At 40.8% G+C, this 19,125-nt stretch overlaps 1 protein-coding gene across 3 annotated transcripts in view; it reads left to right on the forward strand.

The window, feature by feature from the left end:
- SH3RF1 (SH3 domain containing ring finger 1) overlaps positions 1 to 19,125 on the forward strand; it is a 178,528-nt gene that overhangs the window by 142,479 nt on the left and 16,924 nt on the right. For 2 of the 3 annotated variants that reach the window (XR_004682389.1, XM_035022728.1), the window contains exons 6-10: positions 2,740 to 2,886; positions 10,734 to 10,870; positions 12,069 to 12,239; positions 14,667 to 14,926; positions 15,845 to 16,206. Coding sequence is in view for 2 of the 3 variants with exons in the window: in XM_035022728.1 (XP_034878619.1) it covers positions 2,740 to 2,886; positions 10,734 to 10,870; positions 12,069 to 12,239; positions 14,667 to 14,926; positions 15,845 to 16,206 (1,077 nt within the window). In the remaining variant the exon portion in view is untranslated. The remainder of the gene's footprint in view (positions 1 to 2,739; positions 2,887 to 10,733; positions 10,871 to 12,068; positions 12,240 to 14,666; positions 14,927 to 15,844; positions 16,207 to 19,125) is intronic. The other variant, XM_035022729.1, reaches the window with a different exon arrangement.

Raw genomic sequence — 19,125 nt, forward strand, 5'->3', positions numbered from 1 at the left:
CCTTCCTTCCTTCCTTCCTTCCTTCCTTCCTTCCTTCCTTCCTTCCTCAATGCTGAGAAAAAGGATATTTTATTATCTTGACTTGGCCCATTTTCTCTCTTGCTTTTCCTTAATTAGGTTTGGTTCCACTTAGAAAATCTGCAGTAAGGAGCCCAAAGAAGTGTTTTCATTTTCCTCTCACCTGACTGGAATCTACATATAGGCAGTCAAGTGCTGGTGTGATGGCGCTTTTCAGCTCACCTTTCCATCATATGGGTAGAACCTTATCCTTATGTTTCTATATAGAATTTACAGATCTCTCCAGGACATCCAAACTGTAGGCAACAGGATGGGGAAATGGACAGAAGAAAGGAGCAAGGGGCTTGCTTGCTATTATATTTGGTGACTATTGAGTAAAGGCTGAACTTTCAAATACATAAATTGGAAGATTCTTTATAGACTGTGCTGTCCAGGTGAGTCACCAAAACAAATATGCACAGATGTCTGTAACTGACATCTGTAAAAGCATATGATGCTATAAGTAAGACATTTTGTTTCCTCCTCTGGCCTCTGCCAGCTGGAGGAATGCTTCATAATATTAAGTGTTCTTGTGGCATTTTTGTATTGCCAATGGCTTCAGGGGAGCCAGAGGTGCGCCCACTCATTTCCATTTGCTTTCCCCACCTCTTTCCCTCTCCACAGAGCCCTTTCTCGTGGGGGAGCCCAGACTAATTTGCCATTCCATGAGGAAAAGAGAACAGTAGAAAGTCAATTTTTCCCATTTCAGGGCATTTATTCTGGACATGCTCACCCTCAGCCAATTTACTTCTGCTACTGCTGCTTAGTCATTCTTGGGTGACTTTGATCTCCTTTTACTCCAGGGTTAGGAGTGGCCCTGTGTTGGCTGGTGCCTGCAGGAGTCTCAGTGTTCACTGTTCCGCTCCCATGTCCATGATGGCGGACACCTTGGAGGGCCTCTGGTCCAGCTCCCAAGACAATAAACTCATTAGCAGTTAACTATCTCGACTCCCAGCCTGTGGCTTTTAGAGAAACATCGGTCAGTCATGAGATCTTTCTTAGATATTTGTAGGGTCAGGCCCAGGAAGCTGTATTTTGGTGTTTTTTTCTACCCCAAAGGTTCTATGATAATGGCGTGCACTTTGAAGTGAGCTTCATTGTATCTTCTCAGAAAGACTCCCTCTTTTATGTGGTGTCAACTTACAAATATCCTTGGGGTATGTATTTAAACAGATTTATTGGTTAAAACAGCTATAGGCCATTGGATTTTATGCTAGGATGAAAAATCAGTGTGCTTCCCATTAGAAATTGACTGGAAATAGACTTTGGTTCACAGGAGAGACAAAAAAATGAGGGTTTGGGGAGAAACTCTTGTGAGGTCATCCCTTAGATCTGCTTAGTTTAAGCCTTTGGTTCAATCAATGTATGAGCTAACAGGTACAGATGTGATTTTAAAAGGATGTGGATTCCATGTATAACACAGATTTATTTGTGGAAATAAATTGTGTGCTGTGATGCTGATTATCCCTGGCCTTGATAAGGCCTAACCCAGCAGGGAAACTCAAAGTTTCCTTCAGGCTCCTGGGAACTAATCTCAGGAGCTTTTCTTTGTCTTGATAATCTTTTTCTTAACATACGGGAATTGAGGGAACTATGTTTGGGATTAAGTTTTGTTTTGTTTTGTTTTGTTTTTTTAAGATTTTTTTTTTTTTAATTTGACAGAGAGAGACACAGCGAGAGAGCAAACACAAGCAGGGGGAGTGGGAGAGGGAGAAGCAGGCTTCCCGCGGAGCAGGGAGCCCGATGCGGGGCTCGATCCCAGGACCCTGGGATCATGACCTGAGCCGAAGGCAGACGCTTAACAACTGAGCCACCCAGGCGCCCCGGGATTAAGTTTTATTACAAAAGGCCTGGCATTGTTGGTGTATCATTGTTTCCTTGGGGGAACAAGGTACCAGCCAACCACATTCCTTTAATAATGGAGGAAAAACATCCCAGTTGTGTGGTAACCTACACAGTAATGATGGCATTCTGTAGTTGGACCTGATATTCACCATGAGTGAAATTGATCAAATAACTGAACACAGGCAATGAAACGACCTGGATAACTCAATTTCTTTCTAGTAAATTAATCTTGGGTAGCATCGGGGATAAGACACCTTTTGAAAACAGCTAATTTGGCTTGACATTGTTCCTTTAAAGGTTTTATAAATAATTACCTGCTCTAGGCATGTCTAGGCAGCTGCATTTTAATTATGCATCCCCACTGAAAAGTAGAAGTCATGAAAAATTATCCCGAGAATAACAAAATACCTTAAGCACTTCACATAGATTTACATATTGATAGGTGAGTATTCAGCCTCAACCTACCTTAACAGGATCTTCAGGGAAATTGCTAGTGGGCTAGTCAAGCACGAGACTAACCATCTGAAAGGTCAGTTTGGTTCACAGTGGCATCCCAAATGAAGCAGCGTGTTATTGCGAAAGCCAACAGCAGTTGAATTCTGTATGAAAACCATCGCAGTGGCCAGTATTTGTCATGTGACCGCCCAGTGTCGAATACAGATTAGGTAATCAGTAAATGTAGATTGAATAAACTTAAAGAGCTTCTGCCTTCCCCAAATAGAAAAGACAGATACATATATTTTTTAAATTGTGACTTGCCTCCCCAAGGTCTAGCCAGTACAATCTGTTGTATTAAATGGAGTTGTCTTTTAATTAACTTTTTTTTCCTCTTGGCAGGTTCATATAAGTACCACCGGGTTAATTGTGACCCCACCCCCCAGCAGTCCAGTGACAACTGGCCCCTCGTTCACTTTCCCGTCGGATGTTCCTTACCCAGCCGCCCTTGGAGTGAGTACAGCTTCTCCATCTCTGTTTCTCTCTCAGGTATTTAGTCCCATTAATCTGGCACACCCCACCACCTAACACCTGCAGTTTACGTTGACACTTGCTAGGTGGGGGTGGATCGCTTTCATCTGTTATCTCTGTTCATCTCACAGAAAAAATGAGGAAGTCTCTTGCCTACAGCCTGCATAATTTTTAACAGTGAGGATCAGTGGCCTGAAGCCATTAGAAGACTTCTATAAAATCCTCTTAATTTTCATTAACGTTCAGCCTGATTTCCCGAAGGCTTAACCGAACATTTCTTTTTCATTTCAGTTTCTAGACTTCACTTACTTCTTACAAAGACACCTTTATAGAAATACTGAGGAAATCGGGATCCCAAAAGCTAAACAGTTTGCTTTGAGTCACAGGATGAGTCGATTCCAAATCTCTCCATTTATGATTCACCTTTTGGTTTCTCGTCTTCCACTGATAGCTGCAGCTATGTTCCCTTGGAATCCTCCCTCAGATTGTGTTGATTTTCCTTCTGAAGACATCGCATCCTAAAGAGTCTAAACACTAATTGCTTTACAACATCCTCAAGGGAGAAATTAATAGGAGAAATTAGGGCAGCCAAGGGAGATGGATACAAAGAAGAACACTATGGAGAGAAAAAAGGGAAGAAGAAACAAGCAAATTCAACCTTACATAGCAGAAACACAGTAGTTTAAATCCCTGTTTCCTGAAATTGCAGGCACATGAACTACAAGGAACCGGCAATTGTGAGACATCTCTCATCCAGGCCAATGCCTTGCTTATACTTTCAGACTGTTTCTTTCAGTGCTGAGTCGAATGAGAATAGAAAAGATAGATCCCTGCATCAGATCTCCCCAGCAGGCCCCAGCCCTGTAAATCGCTTTAGAGTCTCACCTAGCTGTGATGCTCTCAGAGAAACAGCGTGGCCCAGTGATGGGGATACAGACCTGAGCTGAAAGCCCAGCTCAGCCACTTACTTGTTTACATGACCATGAAAAGTTACTCAACCTCTTTAAGCTTCAGTATCCCTACCTGTAAAATGAAACTAATACTATGTACTTTGGAGAATCCGCACCATGCCTAGAATGACTATTCCTGATCTCGTTATTGGTCTCGACTGAGGACTGTTGCAAGGTGGGCCTGTGACACGTGCCGCTGGTTGGCTCTCAGAATGCCTCGGAGGGCCTGGTTCATTGTGTTATGGTTTCTCTGCTCTCTGTACCAGGAATAGTGAGGCTTCTAGGCAGCTGGTTTGTTTTTAGGTTGTGGATTTTATATATGTTGTAAAGATTATGTTTCCTTCTGCTAGAATGCTAGAGCCAAATCTGTACCCACCCCCCCCACTTAGGACCTCACGACATATTAGCACATTAGTCAAGATGTTGGCTCCATCTCGTTTTATTGTCCTCATTTTCCTTTTGCCTCATTTTACTTTGAAACAAGGTGGGATATAAATAAATGTGGAGTTAGTACCTAGCTTGACTTAGACCTTAGAAAACTTTTTATAGAGTCAAGCATGTTCTTGTATTTAAATGGAAGTTAATAATGTTCTGGTTAGAGGTTAAAGTTGTATTTTTTTTTTATTTTTTATTTCCAGAACGATTACACTTCCTTGATAGTACCACTGTTTGGTGTAGGAAAAGTTGTGTTGATTCTTCTGGGGAGAAGATGAAATTCAGTTAACTTTTATGGAAATGTGGTTTCCATGAGATTCTGTTAGCTCCGGGTATTTTGACCAGAGCCAAGTTCCATAATCATCCTGCCCTCTTATCTCCAGAGAAGACTCTCTCCTTTCCTTCCTTCCCTTCCCACCCCAATACATACACAACCAGTTGATATTTCCATTTCCAGATGATTACATGGAAAAATTCTAGCATAATTTCTTAAGAGAAAAAGGCTGCTTTTTCTGATCTTAGAAAAATTAATTAGTGGAAAAGACAGAGCTGGCTGAATTTCAGCCCTTGTGGGCTGAAAATTTTACAGTGTAGTAAATGGCCAGTTGCTCTTAGCTGGAGGCACACTCTAGGGCAAATCAATGAGACCGGTCACAAGAGAGCATGAATATACAAAAATTAATTTACATTCAACCATTTCATCCTAGGATTATATAAGAAAGCCTGCATGTTAAGCAAGAGGAAGGTTTATTAAACAGTATGTCTACTGTGCCAATTCCATTTAATGAAAAACTAATTATAAACAGACCTGTCTGTCATCCCAGGAGATGTCTAGATCTCAAAGTCCCTGGTAGGGACTGGCAGCAATGTTTTGGATTTAATATGTTAAAGTGGGGGAAAAAAATCTCAGTAGCATGTACCCTCTGTATCTTACATTAATCATGGCAAGTATCCTATTTAAAATTTGAAATATTTTCAAAGAATTTGAGCACAATCACAGCAATAATATGCAGCTTGATAGAGAGAAAACGATGCTTTTCGTGGTGTGGATTTATTAGGTAACAAATGCCAACACTAGAGTAGGAAATGAAATTATTTCTAGTATTTTTATCATGAATTGAGACTTTCTAATCTTTTATGCAGAATGAAGTTAGGAGCATATTGTCCTGTACATTTCACATGTAACAGTTAAAATGTTAGATTTCTAATATTAGGAGCAAAACTAGCATTATATCTATCTAATTCAGACATCAGGCTATTAAATAGTAGTGAGGGGTTTTTTTTCCAACTAATTTTGTGAAGGGAGAAAGATGAGGATCTGTATGAGTCTCATATTTTCTGCATAAGGGCAGAAGAACTCTTAAATGAGTGATTAAGAATCCCCAATCCCCTGTACCATCTGAGAAGTGTTTAGCTGCAAGATGTCACAGTTAGGCAGGCCAGTAAAGACCAAATACAGCCTGTGGCCAGCTTATAGACCGACTGCATTCCAAAAATGCGTAACCCTAACTAAAAAAATTTTACACATACACACATAGTGTGTCTGTGCGTGTATTTAGAGAAGCAAATTAAATGATGTCAGGTTCTCAGAATAGCCAGCATGTAATTAGTCCATTGGAGCCCATGGTGGAAGGCTCAGCAGGACTCACTGCTATCGACAGGATCAGGGAAGGGCTCTGGAAGTCGGGGAATGGAACTGCCAATGTCAATAGTTTGAGAGGTACAAGTTGAGCCCTTGGAATTGGTGGGAGTTCTGAAAATCAGGATTAGAATATGGCCAGAACGTTCCCAGCAACAACAGAAAAGGACTCTAGCATCTCAGGAGCCAAGGCCTCTTGATCCGTATCATGTTGTCCTAAGAGAGGTAGAAGCACAGAACGTTTTCTCATTTGTGAAAAGGTCACTGAGGATCTGTTAACTTCTGTCTGCAAAGCTGGGTGACAGCAATACAAGATGAGTAAAACAGTGTTCTGAGTTCACAGTCTCATGTATCATAACAACAGCTTCTCTTTATTGGGCTTCTGCTGTGCTTCAGGGTACTGGGAAAGACAGCTTTACCTAAACTATTTCTAATTATAACTCCATCTCACAGATTGGGTATATTAAGGCATAGAGACCTTATGTAATTTATACAAAGCCAATTAATATCAGAGATATGTCTTCTTACGAATCAAAGGTAGAACAAGAGATCTATAATTTGTGAGGGAAATTCCATTCCTGGAGAGATTTTTTTAAAGTCCCAAATTCTTTTTTTTTTTTTAAAGATTTTATTTATTTATTTGACAGAGAGAGACACAGCGAGAGAGGGAACACAAGCAGGGGGAGTGGGAGAGGGAGAAGCAGGCTCCCCGCAGAGCAGGGAGCCCGATGCGGGACAAAAGTCCCAAATTCTTAATTACATCTTCCCCTTTAGACATCATCTAAGCATCTATTTCTAGTATTTTTTAAATATATTCTTTAATTTTATTTCTTTTTCTTCATAGCTGTACCCACAACTGACTGGCTTCATTCCAGTGAGCATCCAGTTGAGACTTAAGAGTTGGGACCTTCCATCTTTATCTTAATTTTATTGAATTCTGACACCTAAGGGTTTTTTTTTAATCACTAGTGTCAGTGTTTCCACTTTTTTACTTCCTACTCATTGTCATAAAATAAAGCAAACTATTCACATAATTGCACAAACCCTGCTCTACACAGACAGTAATGCTGCTGAAATTGCTAACACTCCTGACTTAAGGGAGCATAACGACACAGCAGCTTGAACCGTTTCTCCATCAGCCTATATACATGCATCTGGGTTCAGTACCCAGAGAGGCTGTTTAGAGATGTTGATGTGTAGGGTTGAAAGTGGGTTGACTGGAAATCAGATGTTGAGAAAAAAAAAACAAGATTCTGGCATTGGGGGATATTACATGGTATTTGCCCAAGGGACCGAGAAATGCCCAAAGTCTATCCTGCCAGTCACTTTTCTACCCTGGGACATAGAAATGGATGTGAGGGAAATACACACCTAAAGGACAATTGGAAAGAAAATGAATCCTTTATTGTCAGTTGAACTTATGCCCCAAACTCCAAAGCACTTTACCAGCAAAGCACTTTACTGGTAAGGTGGCCTGCAGCCCATGGCCCGGGCTTAAAACCTAATGGATCTTGTCACCTATCTTTAGCCAAATCCAGACCTAACCACTCTTCGGTCGCATGAAAGGGCAAAAGGAGGAGAGAGCACTGGAGTGGAGTGGTATCATACCCACACACTTCAACTTTTCACTCACAATGGGCACTAGCAAATGCGGCTTGTCTGGCTTAGAATCCAGCCCTTTCAGAAAGGACACTTTGCTGGGGTTCATTCTAACATAGGGAAATCAAGGACTGCCCTAAGACACTGAGCCAAGATTGGAATCATCTATGTTTTTCTGACCCCAAAGCCCACGCTCCTTCTACAGTGTAAAGCTGATGCTGCTTTCAAGGTCAGTAGGGTGAGGGGACAGAACAGAACCTGGACGTGGCAAAGTATGATCATTTCACATTAGCGGACCACTGTCCTGTTTTTAAGCTAAATGTTATTCAGAAATAGCAATTCTTGCCTCAGACCATTACCACAGACTGTGAACAGAAGATCTGAATCTATAGAAACACAAGGAGGAAGCTCATTTTTAATGAATATCAGAATAACATCCCATTTTCTACATTAGTATTTCTGTGGTCTGGCCCATAGTTCTAGACAACTTTACTTTGATAATACAGACCTGCTGCATTTCCATAAAATGAAACTCAAGTGATGAGTGCTTAAGCTATTAATTTAGTATGCAATGTTTAGTGAAAATGGCATTTAAGTGTGGGATTTGGTTCTGAACAATATTAAGCTAACAAAATATGAGCAAAATGTGATCTCTACTTCTTGCAGGCCCATAGATTTTTTTTTTTTTTTTTTTTTTTGCTGCTGGTGGAGAGTGTGTCTTGGCCTCTGGTGCCTGCTCTGGACTGGACTATGAAATAATAAGCAGGTCTCCAGGTCAGCTCTGGGTGAATGAAAGGCTGTGGTTTGCTCTGTAGAAATTTCAGGTCTTGCAAGATAGCAAACTGCCTGAAGCACAACACGCAGTGGATTACTTTTTGAACTTCCACATCACCAGATTATTTCAATTTAAGTTGTTTATAAAGCAACCCACAGTACTTCCTAGTCAGTCACAGCTCTGGACTCACCCGAGCCCTATCATTTTACCAACCCCACAGGGCTGAACAACATCTAGGAATCTGATTTTAATCAGACTCTCTCTCTTGGTCTTTGTGTGCTTATATACCGAGTACATGTGCACACACATATGCACATTTCCCCCAAAGATATGTAACCCAACATTGGGGGGAAAAATCTGCCCAATTTTATTAAGACCGTTTCAACCACAAAATAGAAATAACTGCATTTTCTCTCAAGCACAACCTTTGGGATCTTTCAGAATATCCTCTTCTAAGCCATATCTCCAATGACTTCTAACTAACTCTTTGTGAAAGGGATGTACATGAAACATTTGTTTACTGTATTTTTTAGCTGTAAGAGCTGACCTTTTTTTTACATTTTGTTAACAGAATGTGACATGTTTTTATCAGGTCCGTAGATGTTTTTTTGCCTTTTTCTTCTTAGGGCTAATTTAGTACAGCCTCTGTTTTAATAAAGTTAAGATATGACAGACAATTTTAATTTCCTTTCCTCTTGAAAATAGAATTCTACTCAGAGTGTGAAATGGAGCTTTTTGCTTCTGGGCCTTAGGTACTATTTTAAGTAATTTCCAGGAGCAGTTCTCACTGGGCTCCTTGTTGAGCTTGTGCACTGGCCTTCCTCCTTCCCACAGCCACGCTCTTTGGAGATTGGGCTTCGGAAGATTTCAGTGGAAATCATTTGAGTGGTAATTTTACAGTGTCCATATATTACCCGGTGTACAGTCTAGACGTTTTACCTTGCCCGACAAGCTACCAATGTGTTGTTATTACCAGTGAACTGCTCGGGTCATGTGTGCTGAGTGTTTTACCAGGATTATCTTTGTTTCTCTCTCCTTTGTCACTGGGAGGAGCCCAAATGGAGTGAATGCTTGACCTCCTGGTCAAAGGTTTTGAGGACTCTAAGCCCCAGTGCATGCAATTCCAGAGTTGTAGCAAATCTTAAGACTGCCATATTTTGTATGGAGAGTGTGAGTAACGTTCATGCAGTTCTAGCTCTCTGAACTGGCCTCTGCCTTGTCCAGGTTAGCACTCTGTAAGCAGCTCTGCGCCTCATTTATTTCTGCACTGCATGTTCCACAACACCTTCAGCTTCGGTATGGGAAAAATCCTTCTCCAAAGTCACTTCAGCAAAAAATTAAATATAATGTGTGAAACGGTTGCAACATATGTCTAGAATTCTGAAATTTTTTTCTACTTAGTTTATTGTGTTTCTGGAACTATGTACATTAACAGGCAGATGAAGCAAATGTTGATGAGATGTGAATTTTTATTTCACGAAATAGAAACAAAGTGACTTACGAACTATATTTAGAGATCATTGTGTTTTTCGTATTTATACGCTGATGTGTGAAAGCCATTTATGCTTTCCTAGGTGCATTCTTTAGTTTCCTTATTTCTCTTTTAATTCAGTTTTTACATCTAGTGGTTCAAAGATTTGGGAAGGGCGAGGTGGGGGTTCAGGCAAGTCTTTGTGTGCCTGCTTTCTCAGGAGTTTCAGTATACAGACCCTGAAGAATCATCTGGGGTTTATAGATCAGAAAGTAACAATTGCTCCATTGATTTTCAAAAGGCATGGAATCCTGTAGGCAGAACCCCATTAGGCTGTGCCCATAAAGGAACCAGCAGCTTTTCACTGGTGTACTTGTTAAAGATTACCAGCCTTGATAGTACTAAATTTCAAAAGCTGGCAAAGTTAAGAAAAGAATAAGCAAAAGTAGCAACAATAGCCCAGTGATTGTGGCTTGCTATTGTTTGGGCTTTTTGGAAACCAGGCATCAAAGGAAATTTTCTTCTGAAGGAATGGTTTGAGATATAGTGCAGCTGAATTGTTCTGTGTTGTGTTTAAGTTACAAGTTACAGAAACAATCACAAATTAATTCCTAGCAAGCAGTGTGACATTATAGCTGCCCGCTTGAAAAGCGTTGGGGTTCTTATCCAGGTCTATACTGAAAAATGTTATTAATCTTAAAATTACATGCTGTTGTTCCATTTTTTTCTTTCCCTCTTCCCCAGTGTCATTACTTACTGTTTGCTAAAAAAGTTTCTGTGGCTCTAAGATCTTAAAGGAGAACAAGGGATGAGTTTTTTTTTTTAAAGGAGGCTTTCTTACAAGGTAGCCTGCTGGTTCTGCTCCCTGTGGATTCCATTCAGGTCTTTTCCTATGGATTCCTGATTCCTCTTCCCTCCCACCTTCCATAAAAGATGTAAATCAATCAATCATTCATTCTTCTTCTCTCTCTCTCTCTCTCTCTGTCCTCATACCAGACGATGAATCCTCCTCTTCCACCGCCCCCTTCACTGTCCTCCACACCTCCGGGCGCTGCTGCTGGAATGGGACTGAGGCCCACAGCGGGACCCGCTGACCAGATTGCACATTTACGGCCTCAGACTCGCCCCAGTGTGTAAGTGAGGGTGTCATTTATTACTGCTTTAAAGTTCATTTCAGACTAAGCCCAAACAGCAGAGGTAGAGAAACACCTTTCTGATAGGAGCTGGTGACAGGCTTATGGCTCACCAAAGTGGTCTGTGTTCTGCAAACTTACACCCAGTCGTGCATATAATTAGGAAACTGCTGAAACAAAATGGGTCCAACACATGAGCTTGCTAGGCAGCCATTCTGCTGAGTGAAGGCCTTTTACAGTTTAGGGAAACGTAGTGTTTGCTTCTTCATAATACTATGTGTACATGGAGCCATCTTTTTGTGTAAGTCCTGTTTGAGCATTTTGTCTCCAATTTCATTCCTTGCATTAGGATACTAAGAACAGGAAGGTATTCCACACAAATCAGATCTAGAGGGAGTGTGCATGTGAAAAGCTGTAAGTCCCCAACAAGAAGTATCCAGAAAAGTCTCATTGTCTCATTGTCTTGTTCAACGCTTACCAATGGCAGAATACAGCTAGATTTTTGTGGCTCCTACATTGTGTGATTTTATACGTGGAACACTTTAGAGCCCTGGTTAAAACAAATAAACAAACAAACCACTATTGGTTAGTGTTGCCTGCCTGGTTTCCATATGTTGGCGGCACAGTCACCTTGCATTGTGGGGTAGTTTTGCACTCTATGATCTGGGCTTTTTTTCCTTTTGACTTTTTCAAATTCAGTATTTTTCCTGCTGAGCATCCAAAAGCAGGTGCAACCCAAGCCTCTAGGTTCAGCTTGTGTGTGGAAGGCAGTGCATTGTGCCTCCCAGTGGGATTTCGTGCCATATGTCCTCATTCAGGGCTACTTCCCACAACTAACAAGTGCCATTTGAAGAGCTCAAGTTTCCCAGTGGGTCCCTAATCCCCAGCAGCAGGTTAGGCACTTTGGGAAGCTGCATAATTCTTTCACACCCCACAAATACCATTTGGTGGGATAGTCACCTTCACACTGGGGGGACCAGGTTGGCAGTTCTTAATCAGGAAGGCGTCTGTCTTTTAAATGTAGGCCACTAAACCTCTTTCAATGGAAAATTACCAATGCTACTTACAGGTTAGAGGATTATATTTTCTGTTTACATCTGTATGGAATATTCAAGACTTTGTACCAAGGAAGAGTTTTTGTGTATCCTGGGGTTTATCTGTTACTCAGCCTGAAATCACATACTCTTTTCTATTCTAGGTATGTTGCTATATATCCATACACTCCCCGGAAAGAGGACGAGCTGGAGCTGAGGAAAGGGGAGATGTTTTTAGTGTTTGAGCGTTGCCAGGACGGCTGGTTCAAAGGGACATCAATGCATACCAGCAAGATAGGGGTTTTCCCTGGCAATTATGTGGCACCAGTCACAAGGTATGGTTTTAAGTAAATGGTTTACTAAGTTCTAAACAGAGAAGCTTTGTTCTTTTCCATGGTTTTCAGCCTATCCAAGATTCCTTCTCACACTATAATTGCCTGTTACGTAGCCAAGATTTAAAAAATTCATATCTATACTTGCTGAAATCCCTTCTAACTCTAAAATTCTTAGCTTACTTTTCACATGAGTATATGTGAAATTGTATGTTTCTACCAATATATGTACTGGGTTTTAAGTTATTTGTTTGAAGGTGTATGTCAGAGGATCCAACTATACCAATTTTCAACATTTTTCTGCTCAAAAATAAAAAATATGTTTAGTATAAACAAAAGCTATATTATTAACATGTTTACATAACACTTACTATATGCCAGGCAGGCAGATTTCGAAATGCATATTACACATAATAACTCTTGAGTCCTTAAGCAACTTGTTGATGTAGTTGCTATTATTATCCCCACTTAATAGATGAGAAAACAGAGGCACAGAGAGATTAAATAACTTGTCTGAGATCGCACAGTGAAGAAGTGCTTAAACCTAGGTGTCTGGCTCTATATTTATTCCAATAGCTTGGTGATTACCTTGGAATTTTGGCAATTAATTTCTATAATATAGTCAGAAATAAAATTCCTTAAATATGACATTGATCCTTCATCCCTCTCAAAAAGGGTGATTTTGCTCCTCAAGGGAATCTGTCAATGTCTCAACACAGTTTTGATTGTTACTCTGGAGGATGTGGGAGGACGTTGCTATTGGCATGTGGTGCACAGAAGCCAAGGATGCTGCTAAATGTCCTATAGGACACAGCACAACCTCCTACCAAAGGGAATTGTCTGACCCAAAATGCCCCTCAGGTTGAAAAACCCTATTATAGGATAATAGGAAGTAAGAGCTTTATGTTTACAAGATTTTCTTTCCTTTTTTTTTTCCTCCCAAAATTTATTTAAAGATAGTCCACCTTCTTGTCACTGAGGAAAGCAGCCTTGGAAACTGAATGGAAGGACCTATAATGGCATTGAGGGAGCCCCAGTTTTTAGCTACTGGGCTTTTAATAAATGGTCCGGGTTTAGCTCTGTTAAATCATTCCTCAAACACCCTGATTTTAAATAAATGGCTTAATGAACTGACATGTTTGTCAGCTGTTGGCCTTGATTTATAGGTTGGCCAGCAGCCTAATCAAATGAAAATCACTATTGTTGCAGATGGTGACAGAATGTTAGCTTTAATTTGACTTGCAGATTTTTAATCAATATAAACCATCTTTTCTGTATATGTTAAAATCTACATTCAGGATCCAGAAGATGGCAGATAGACTTTCCCTGGTGAGAAAAAAAAACAAACAAAAACCCACCACAACAACTGAGGGAAATAAAACAAACCAAACCACAACAAAGACTAAGCTAATGAAGGAAAGCATTTTCATAACCTTCAAAAACAAATTATTAAAAGTCTCTGGAGAGATGCTTACTTACAATAAATTCTGTTATTTATCATAGTAAATAATAAGGATGTTGGAGTTAATGAAGTATTCTACTTAGTAGAAAGCTACTTTATATAGAATTGTTTAAATGAATTTATAAAAAAAATACATGACGCAAAACTACATTGAACCTAATTTAATCTAATTCAACCTGTAAATGTTCCTTTAGAGCTGTCTGTATCTGGAGGAATGTAAAAGAACCTTTTCACATGGGCCTGCTATCAAGGAACTTTTACTGAATCAGGAGTATTTACTAAAGAATTTACATGGTAAAAATAATACATTTTGTCATCAAGGACCATAGAAGGAAGAAATTCACATGAAACAATAAAATCATAAGGTCTTAAGCCTAAAACTTAGGCAAAGCTTCTTGAAAAGAAGAGATTTGTGCTGGACCTTGAAACATACGTGAGATTAAGACATATTAAGAGAGGCCAGAGAGAATGTTCCAAGAGTGTGTGCATATGTGTGTGTGCACAGGCATGCACATACACAGGTCCTTGTGTGATGCAGACCTGGGGGCGAGCAGGGAGAAGGGCAAAAAACATGAGCAAAGCTCTGAAAAAGGAGCGAAACTGCTGATGTTCTTAGCAGCGATAACAAATAAATCAACTTCTTTGATGGCTGAAGCAGAAGAATTCAGGGCCTTAAAGACAGTGGAGGTGTTGAGCCTTGATATGGAAAGCTGAACCCAGTGACCGCATATTTTTGAGCAAAATACGACATGTAATTTTCTGTGACTCACAATATATTTCCAGACCTTTCTCTCCCTCAGGGCCATCTTTACTTTGAATTTGTGATTCTTACATTTTGTAAAAATAATTCCATTCATTCTTTAAAATGTTCTGTCTCAAAGCCCTGAGTCATTTTTCTTGCCTTTAATTGTTCTCTCCCCCGTTTTGCTGATGGATTGGGCTTTCTGTCTCTGTTTCTGTGTTGGCAGGACCGTGACAAATGCTTCCCAAGCTAAAGTCCCTATGTCTACTGCTGGTCAGACAAGTCGAGGGGTGACTATGGTCAGTCCTTCCACTGCAGGAGGGCCTGCCCAGAAGCTCCAGGGAAATGGTATGGCCGGGAGTCCCAGTGTTGTCCCCACAGCCGTGGTGTCAGCAGCTCACATCCAGACTAGTCCTCAGGCTAAGGTCTTGTTGCACATGACCGGGCAGATGACAGTCAACCAGGCCCGCAATGCTGTGAGGACAGGTAAGGAGGAGACCAGACTGGAAAGTACCTGGAAAGGGGTGCTTGCCTAATACCAGCTCTTCTATCACAGCTGTAGAGAAAAGCAGATGTCGTGTTACAGTAATGAAGAACATTAGGAAATAAAGCAGGCACAGTCTAGTCAGTGGTACTTCACATCTGCTTATTTTGGCTAAGCCTGCCCCGCACATTAATTCAAGCCTGATCTACAGATTGAAAGTCTGAAAGAAATTAGGCTGATCCTAAGAATGTCGATAGGACTTGAAAATACGACTTCTGCAGTCCAGACTGTAGGAGCTCAGATCTCACTGCCGTCAGCCGCGTGACCACAACATCATACTCCACTAACCAGTGTGCTGATTATTTCTGATGAACTTAATCTCAAGTCTATTTTAAACCCAATGGGATCTTAAATGACTTTCTTCTTTCTGTAGCATTGAAAACCTACCCAAGGGTCTTGGGTAACAGTGGTGGGGTAAACTTGTAAATTCTGTCATAAAAACCAAAAGAAGGAAAATGGTTAGTAAGAAAAGGGAGAAAAATTTTGATTGATTGATTGATTGAAAAGAGAATCATTTTAAAAAGGACTGGAGGCCAACCTAATCTGACACTCTAGAGTACCATCAAAGACAGGCTGTGTCCATAAATCTGTGAAAAGACCTTCTCTCTAACTGAACAGCCTGGGGTTATAGCTAAGTTTCCAAGCTCTCTCCAGACTAAAGAGCTGATCTGGAAGGAAAACCGTGTCTAGGGACCCAGCTAAGATTAAGTGCTTTTAAACCAGCATACATCCATTATTTATTGCAAAAATGCAATAGCAGCCTTTCATTATGGGCTGAGGTACGGAAATGACTCATATTTTGGGGAGTAGCATTTATCAGAAAGGCCAATTTTGCTGTCTTCTCTCCTGTCATCTACTAGTTGCAGCACATAACCAAGAACGCCCTACAGCAGCGGTGACACCCATCCAGGTACAGAACGCCGCCTGCCTGGGCCCTGCATCTGTGGGCCTGCCCCATCATCCCTTGGCCTCCCCACAACTTCCACCTCCAGTGGCAGGCCCTGCCACCCACGTGGCTGCCATTAATATGGGTCGCGTCAGTGCCCCTCTGGCGTGTGCTGCGGCTGCTTCACTGACCTCTTCAAACATCACCACCGCCTCTCTGGAGACCGAGCCCGGTGGCTGGGCGGTGACCGTTCTTCCTGGACTCCCCACCTCTCCTGACAGTGCTTCATTGGCCTGTGGGAACAGTTCAGCAACCAAGCCAGACAAGGATATTAAAGTAAGACCAACGTCCTGTTCCTCTGCTCATGTTGTGTCCCATCCTTTCTAACTAATGAAAGGACTCGTTGTTCAACAATCCTTCAAATGCTTACCACGTGTGAGTCACCATGCCAGGTGCTCGATTCATGATTCTCTGCATTGAAACACCCACTAGTTGCCAGGCCTTGTATTGTATGTTTAGGGAGACCACAGTGAATAAGACTTAGTCGCTTCTCATGCAGCTTACATCTCATGGAAGAATTTCCTTTCCCCTTCAGTTACTCATTCTTTCATGATTGTGCTGTCCTTAAGTCTTCCTATTCAGTCAGTTCTACAAAAAAATATTTAATATACAAAAGGGTTGAAATTGTTGATCAGAAGTGTTAATTGTGGGTTTATTTTTTCTACAGCATATTGGATTATAATCAGCATGGATGGTTTTCCTCTTGACTTGAAATATGGGTGAAAAATTATTTTCTACATTCCTAGATCTTTAAAAAAATCTCATTTGGGGCTGAATTTCAAAGAAAAAATAAATGGAAAGCTGTGTTTGAAAGACTAACCTATGGTTGGGTTTGGAGACAGGTGGTTGGAGGCAAGGGAAATTGATGGTGAGTAACTATGAACAGAAATCGAAGAGTGATAATAAAGTCTGGATAAGGGGCGCCTGGGTGGCTCAGTCGTTGAGCGTCTGCCTTCAGCTCAGGTCATGATCCCAGGGTCCGGGATCGAGCCCCACATCGAGCTCCCTGCTCCGTGGGAAGCCTACTTCTCTCTCTCCCACTCCCCCTGCTTGTGTTCCCTCTCTCGCTGTGTCTCTCTCTGTCAAATAAATAAATAAAATCTTTAAAAAAATACAATAAAATAAAGTCTGGATAATTGTATTACAATCAAATGTAGTAGCAGCCTGAGGAAAATCTGGTATTTTCCTCAGTATTTTGTGCATTTTCTTCTAAAGTTCTAGCCTAGTTCTGGGAAGCTCTAGGGTAATCATAAACTCTTAGCCACCTGGTTCAGTGGTAATGTATGTCGCTCTATTTAAATGGTTAGGTAAGCCTGTAAATAGGGGTTTATAAGGAAATAAACTTTACAGCCTACTAAAAAGTTAATATTTAATTGTTGGGTTAATCTTAGCGTTTGTGAAAAGGATTGGTATCTGTTCAGTGTTTATAATTAACTACATTAAACTTGTACTCAAGCTGACATGTTCAACTTTGTCAGGATCTTTAAAGAATTGTTTTGTAGTTTAGAATTTAAGGTTTCGGGACAGTCAGTCACTGAGAACAGGGACTCTTCAGCTCTTGCTCTCCCAGGAAAGAATTCATTGAATCACAAGCTTGAAAGGGACCTGTGCCAAAGAGAATAATGGCTCCCCAGAGATGTCCACATCTTAAGCCCTGAAAGGAGAATATGTTTCCTTAATGGCAAAAGGGATTTTATAAAGGTCTTGAGATGAGGGGATAATTCTACCTTATCTGGGTGGGCCCCATATAACCACATGGATCTTCCTGAAAGGGAGGCAGGAGGATTGGGTCCAGAGGAGATGTGACATTAGAAGCAGAGATCAGAGTGATTCATGATTCAAGGAAGGAGCCACAAGCCAAGAAATGCAAGCAGCTTCTTCTAGAATCTGGAAAAGGCAAGGAAACAGATTCTTCCCTAGGGCTTCTGTAAGGGATGTAGCCCTGCTGACACCTTAATTTTAGGACCTGATTTTTACCATGAAGTTTGTGATAATTTGTTACAGCAGCAACTCATACAGCACCTAACAGGTTATCCTGTTGAGTCCCCATCCTTGACAGATGGTCACTGGCCTCTGTTTGGACACCTTCATTGACCATGAGTGCCCTAGCTCCAGTGTGTCCCATGCCATTTTCTTTATTTGAGGGGCTACATAGAAATTGTTGATCTTCTTTCTATATGATGTCTTGACTTATTTCAGAGTTATCTTCTTTTTTAAGGCTATACTCCTGAAGTTTTTGTCACTACTACTTATGTCACAGATTATAAATTTTCCTGAATGTTCCAGATCCACCAGGGAGACTTCTAGTTAATATAAAATCAATAATTTCATGATTAACATGACTGGAGTGTCATTTAGTCTACATTCCTCCATCAGGTCTACAAGGATATCATGGGAGAACTTATCAGATGCCTGTCAAAATCCAGATGTCTTTTACATTCCCATCCAAACTATTCCCCAGTCCCCCATCATTTTAGCTGTTACTCATGTTAGCAAGTATGTCCTAGAGGAGTCTCCTCCTCCATGACTCTCATTTCCTTTCATTTACTACATCGTTCTAGAATTTTCCAGACAGTCTGCAAAGTGCATTGTTGTCTTCTTTTTGAAAATTAGGATTACACATGCCCTTCTTGCCCTGAACCTGAACCTGATCTCAGGTTCACCAGATCTGTCAAAGATTATTTGGTTGCATTTTAGCTGTTAATTTTCTGTGTATGCTGGGGTGAATTCATCCTGGCAAGTAATTATTGGATCTCTAAATCCCAGTCTCTTCACCCATTTCCCTCTTACCAAGGTTTGTTCATTCTTTCTAGTCTGAAGATTATCCTTCCCTTTCTTCGTATCTTCTGAGAACCACCATCCATCTCAAACAGGTCTGTATCCTTCCTGTTCTTCTGATTTCAAACATAACTTTAAGACTACGCCCCCTTTTTTTTCAAGTTTAAGCTGTTATGGGCCATGATATGTTCTTTCTTATGGTCCCTTCTCTTGATCTTTTTGTACCGAGTCCTTTAAAAATTTGAGCCCATTAGGCCACTCTCTGGGGGATCACATTACTGTCTTTAGATGCCTCCACATTTTCATCTGCTCAGATAATTTGCAGTTGTATGGTTAGAATTAAGTTCTGGAGAGCCCTCCCATTCCTGTTGAAGTATCTTTCCTTTTGAGTTTCAGGTCATGCATATATTTTTTTTG

The sequence above is a fragment of the Mirounga leonina genome, unplaced genomic scaffold (assembly GCF_011800145.1).
Source record: "Mirounga leonina isolate KUSES-001 unplaced genomic scaffold, KU_Mleo_1.0 Mir_176, whole genome shotgun sequence".
NCBI classification, from domain to species: Eukaryota; Metazoa; Chordata; class Mammalia; order Carnivora; family Phocidae; genus Mirounga; species Mirounga leonina.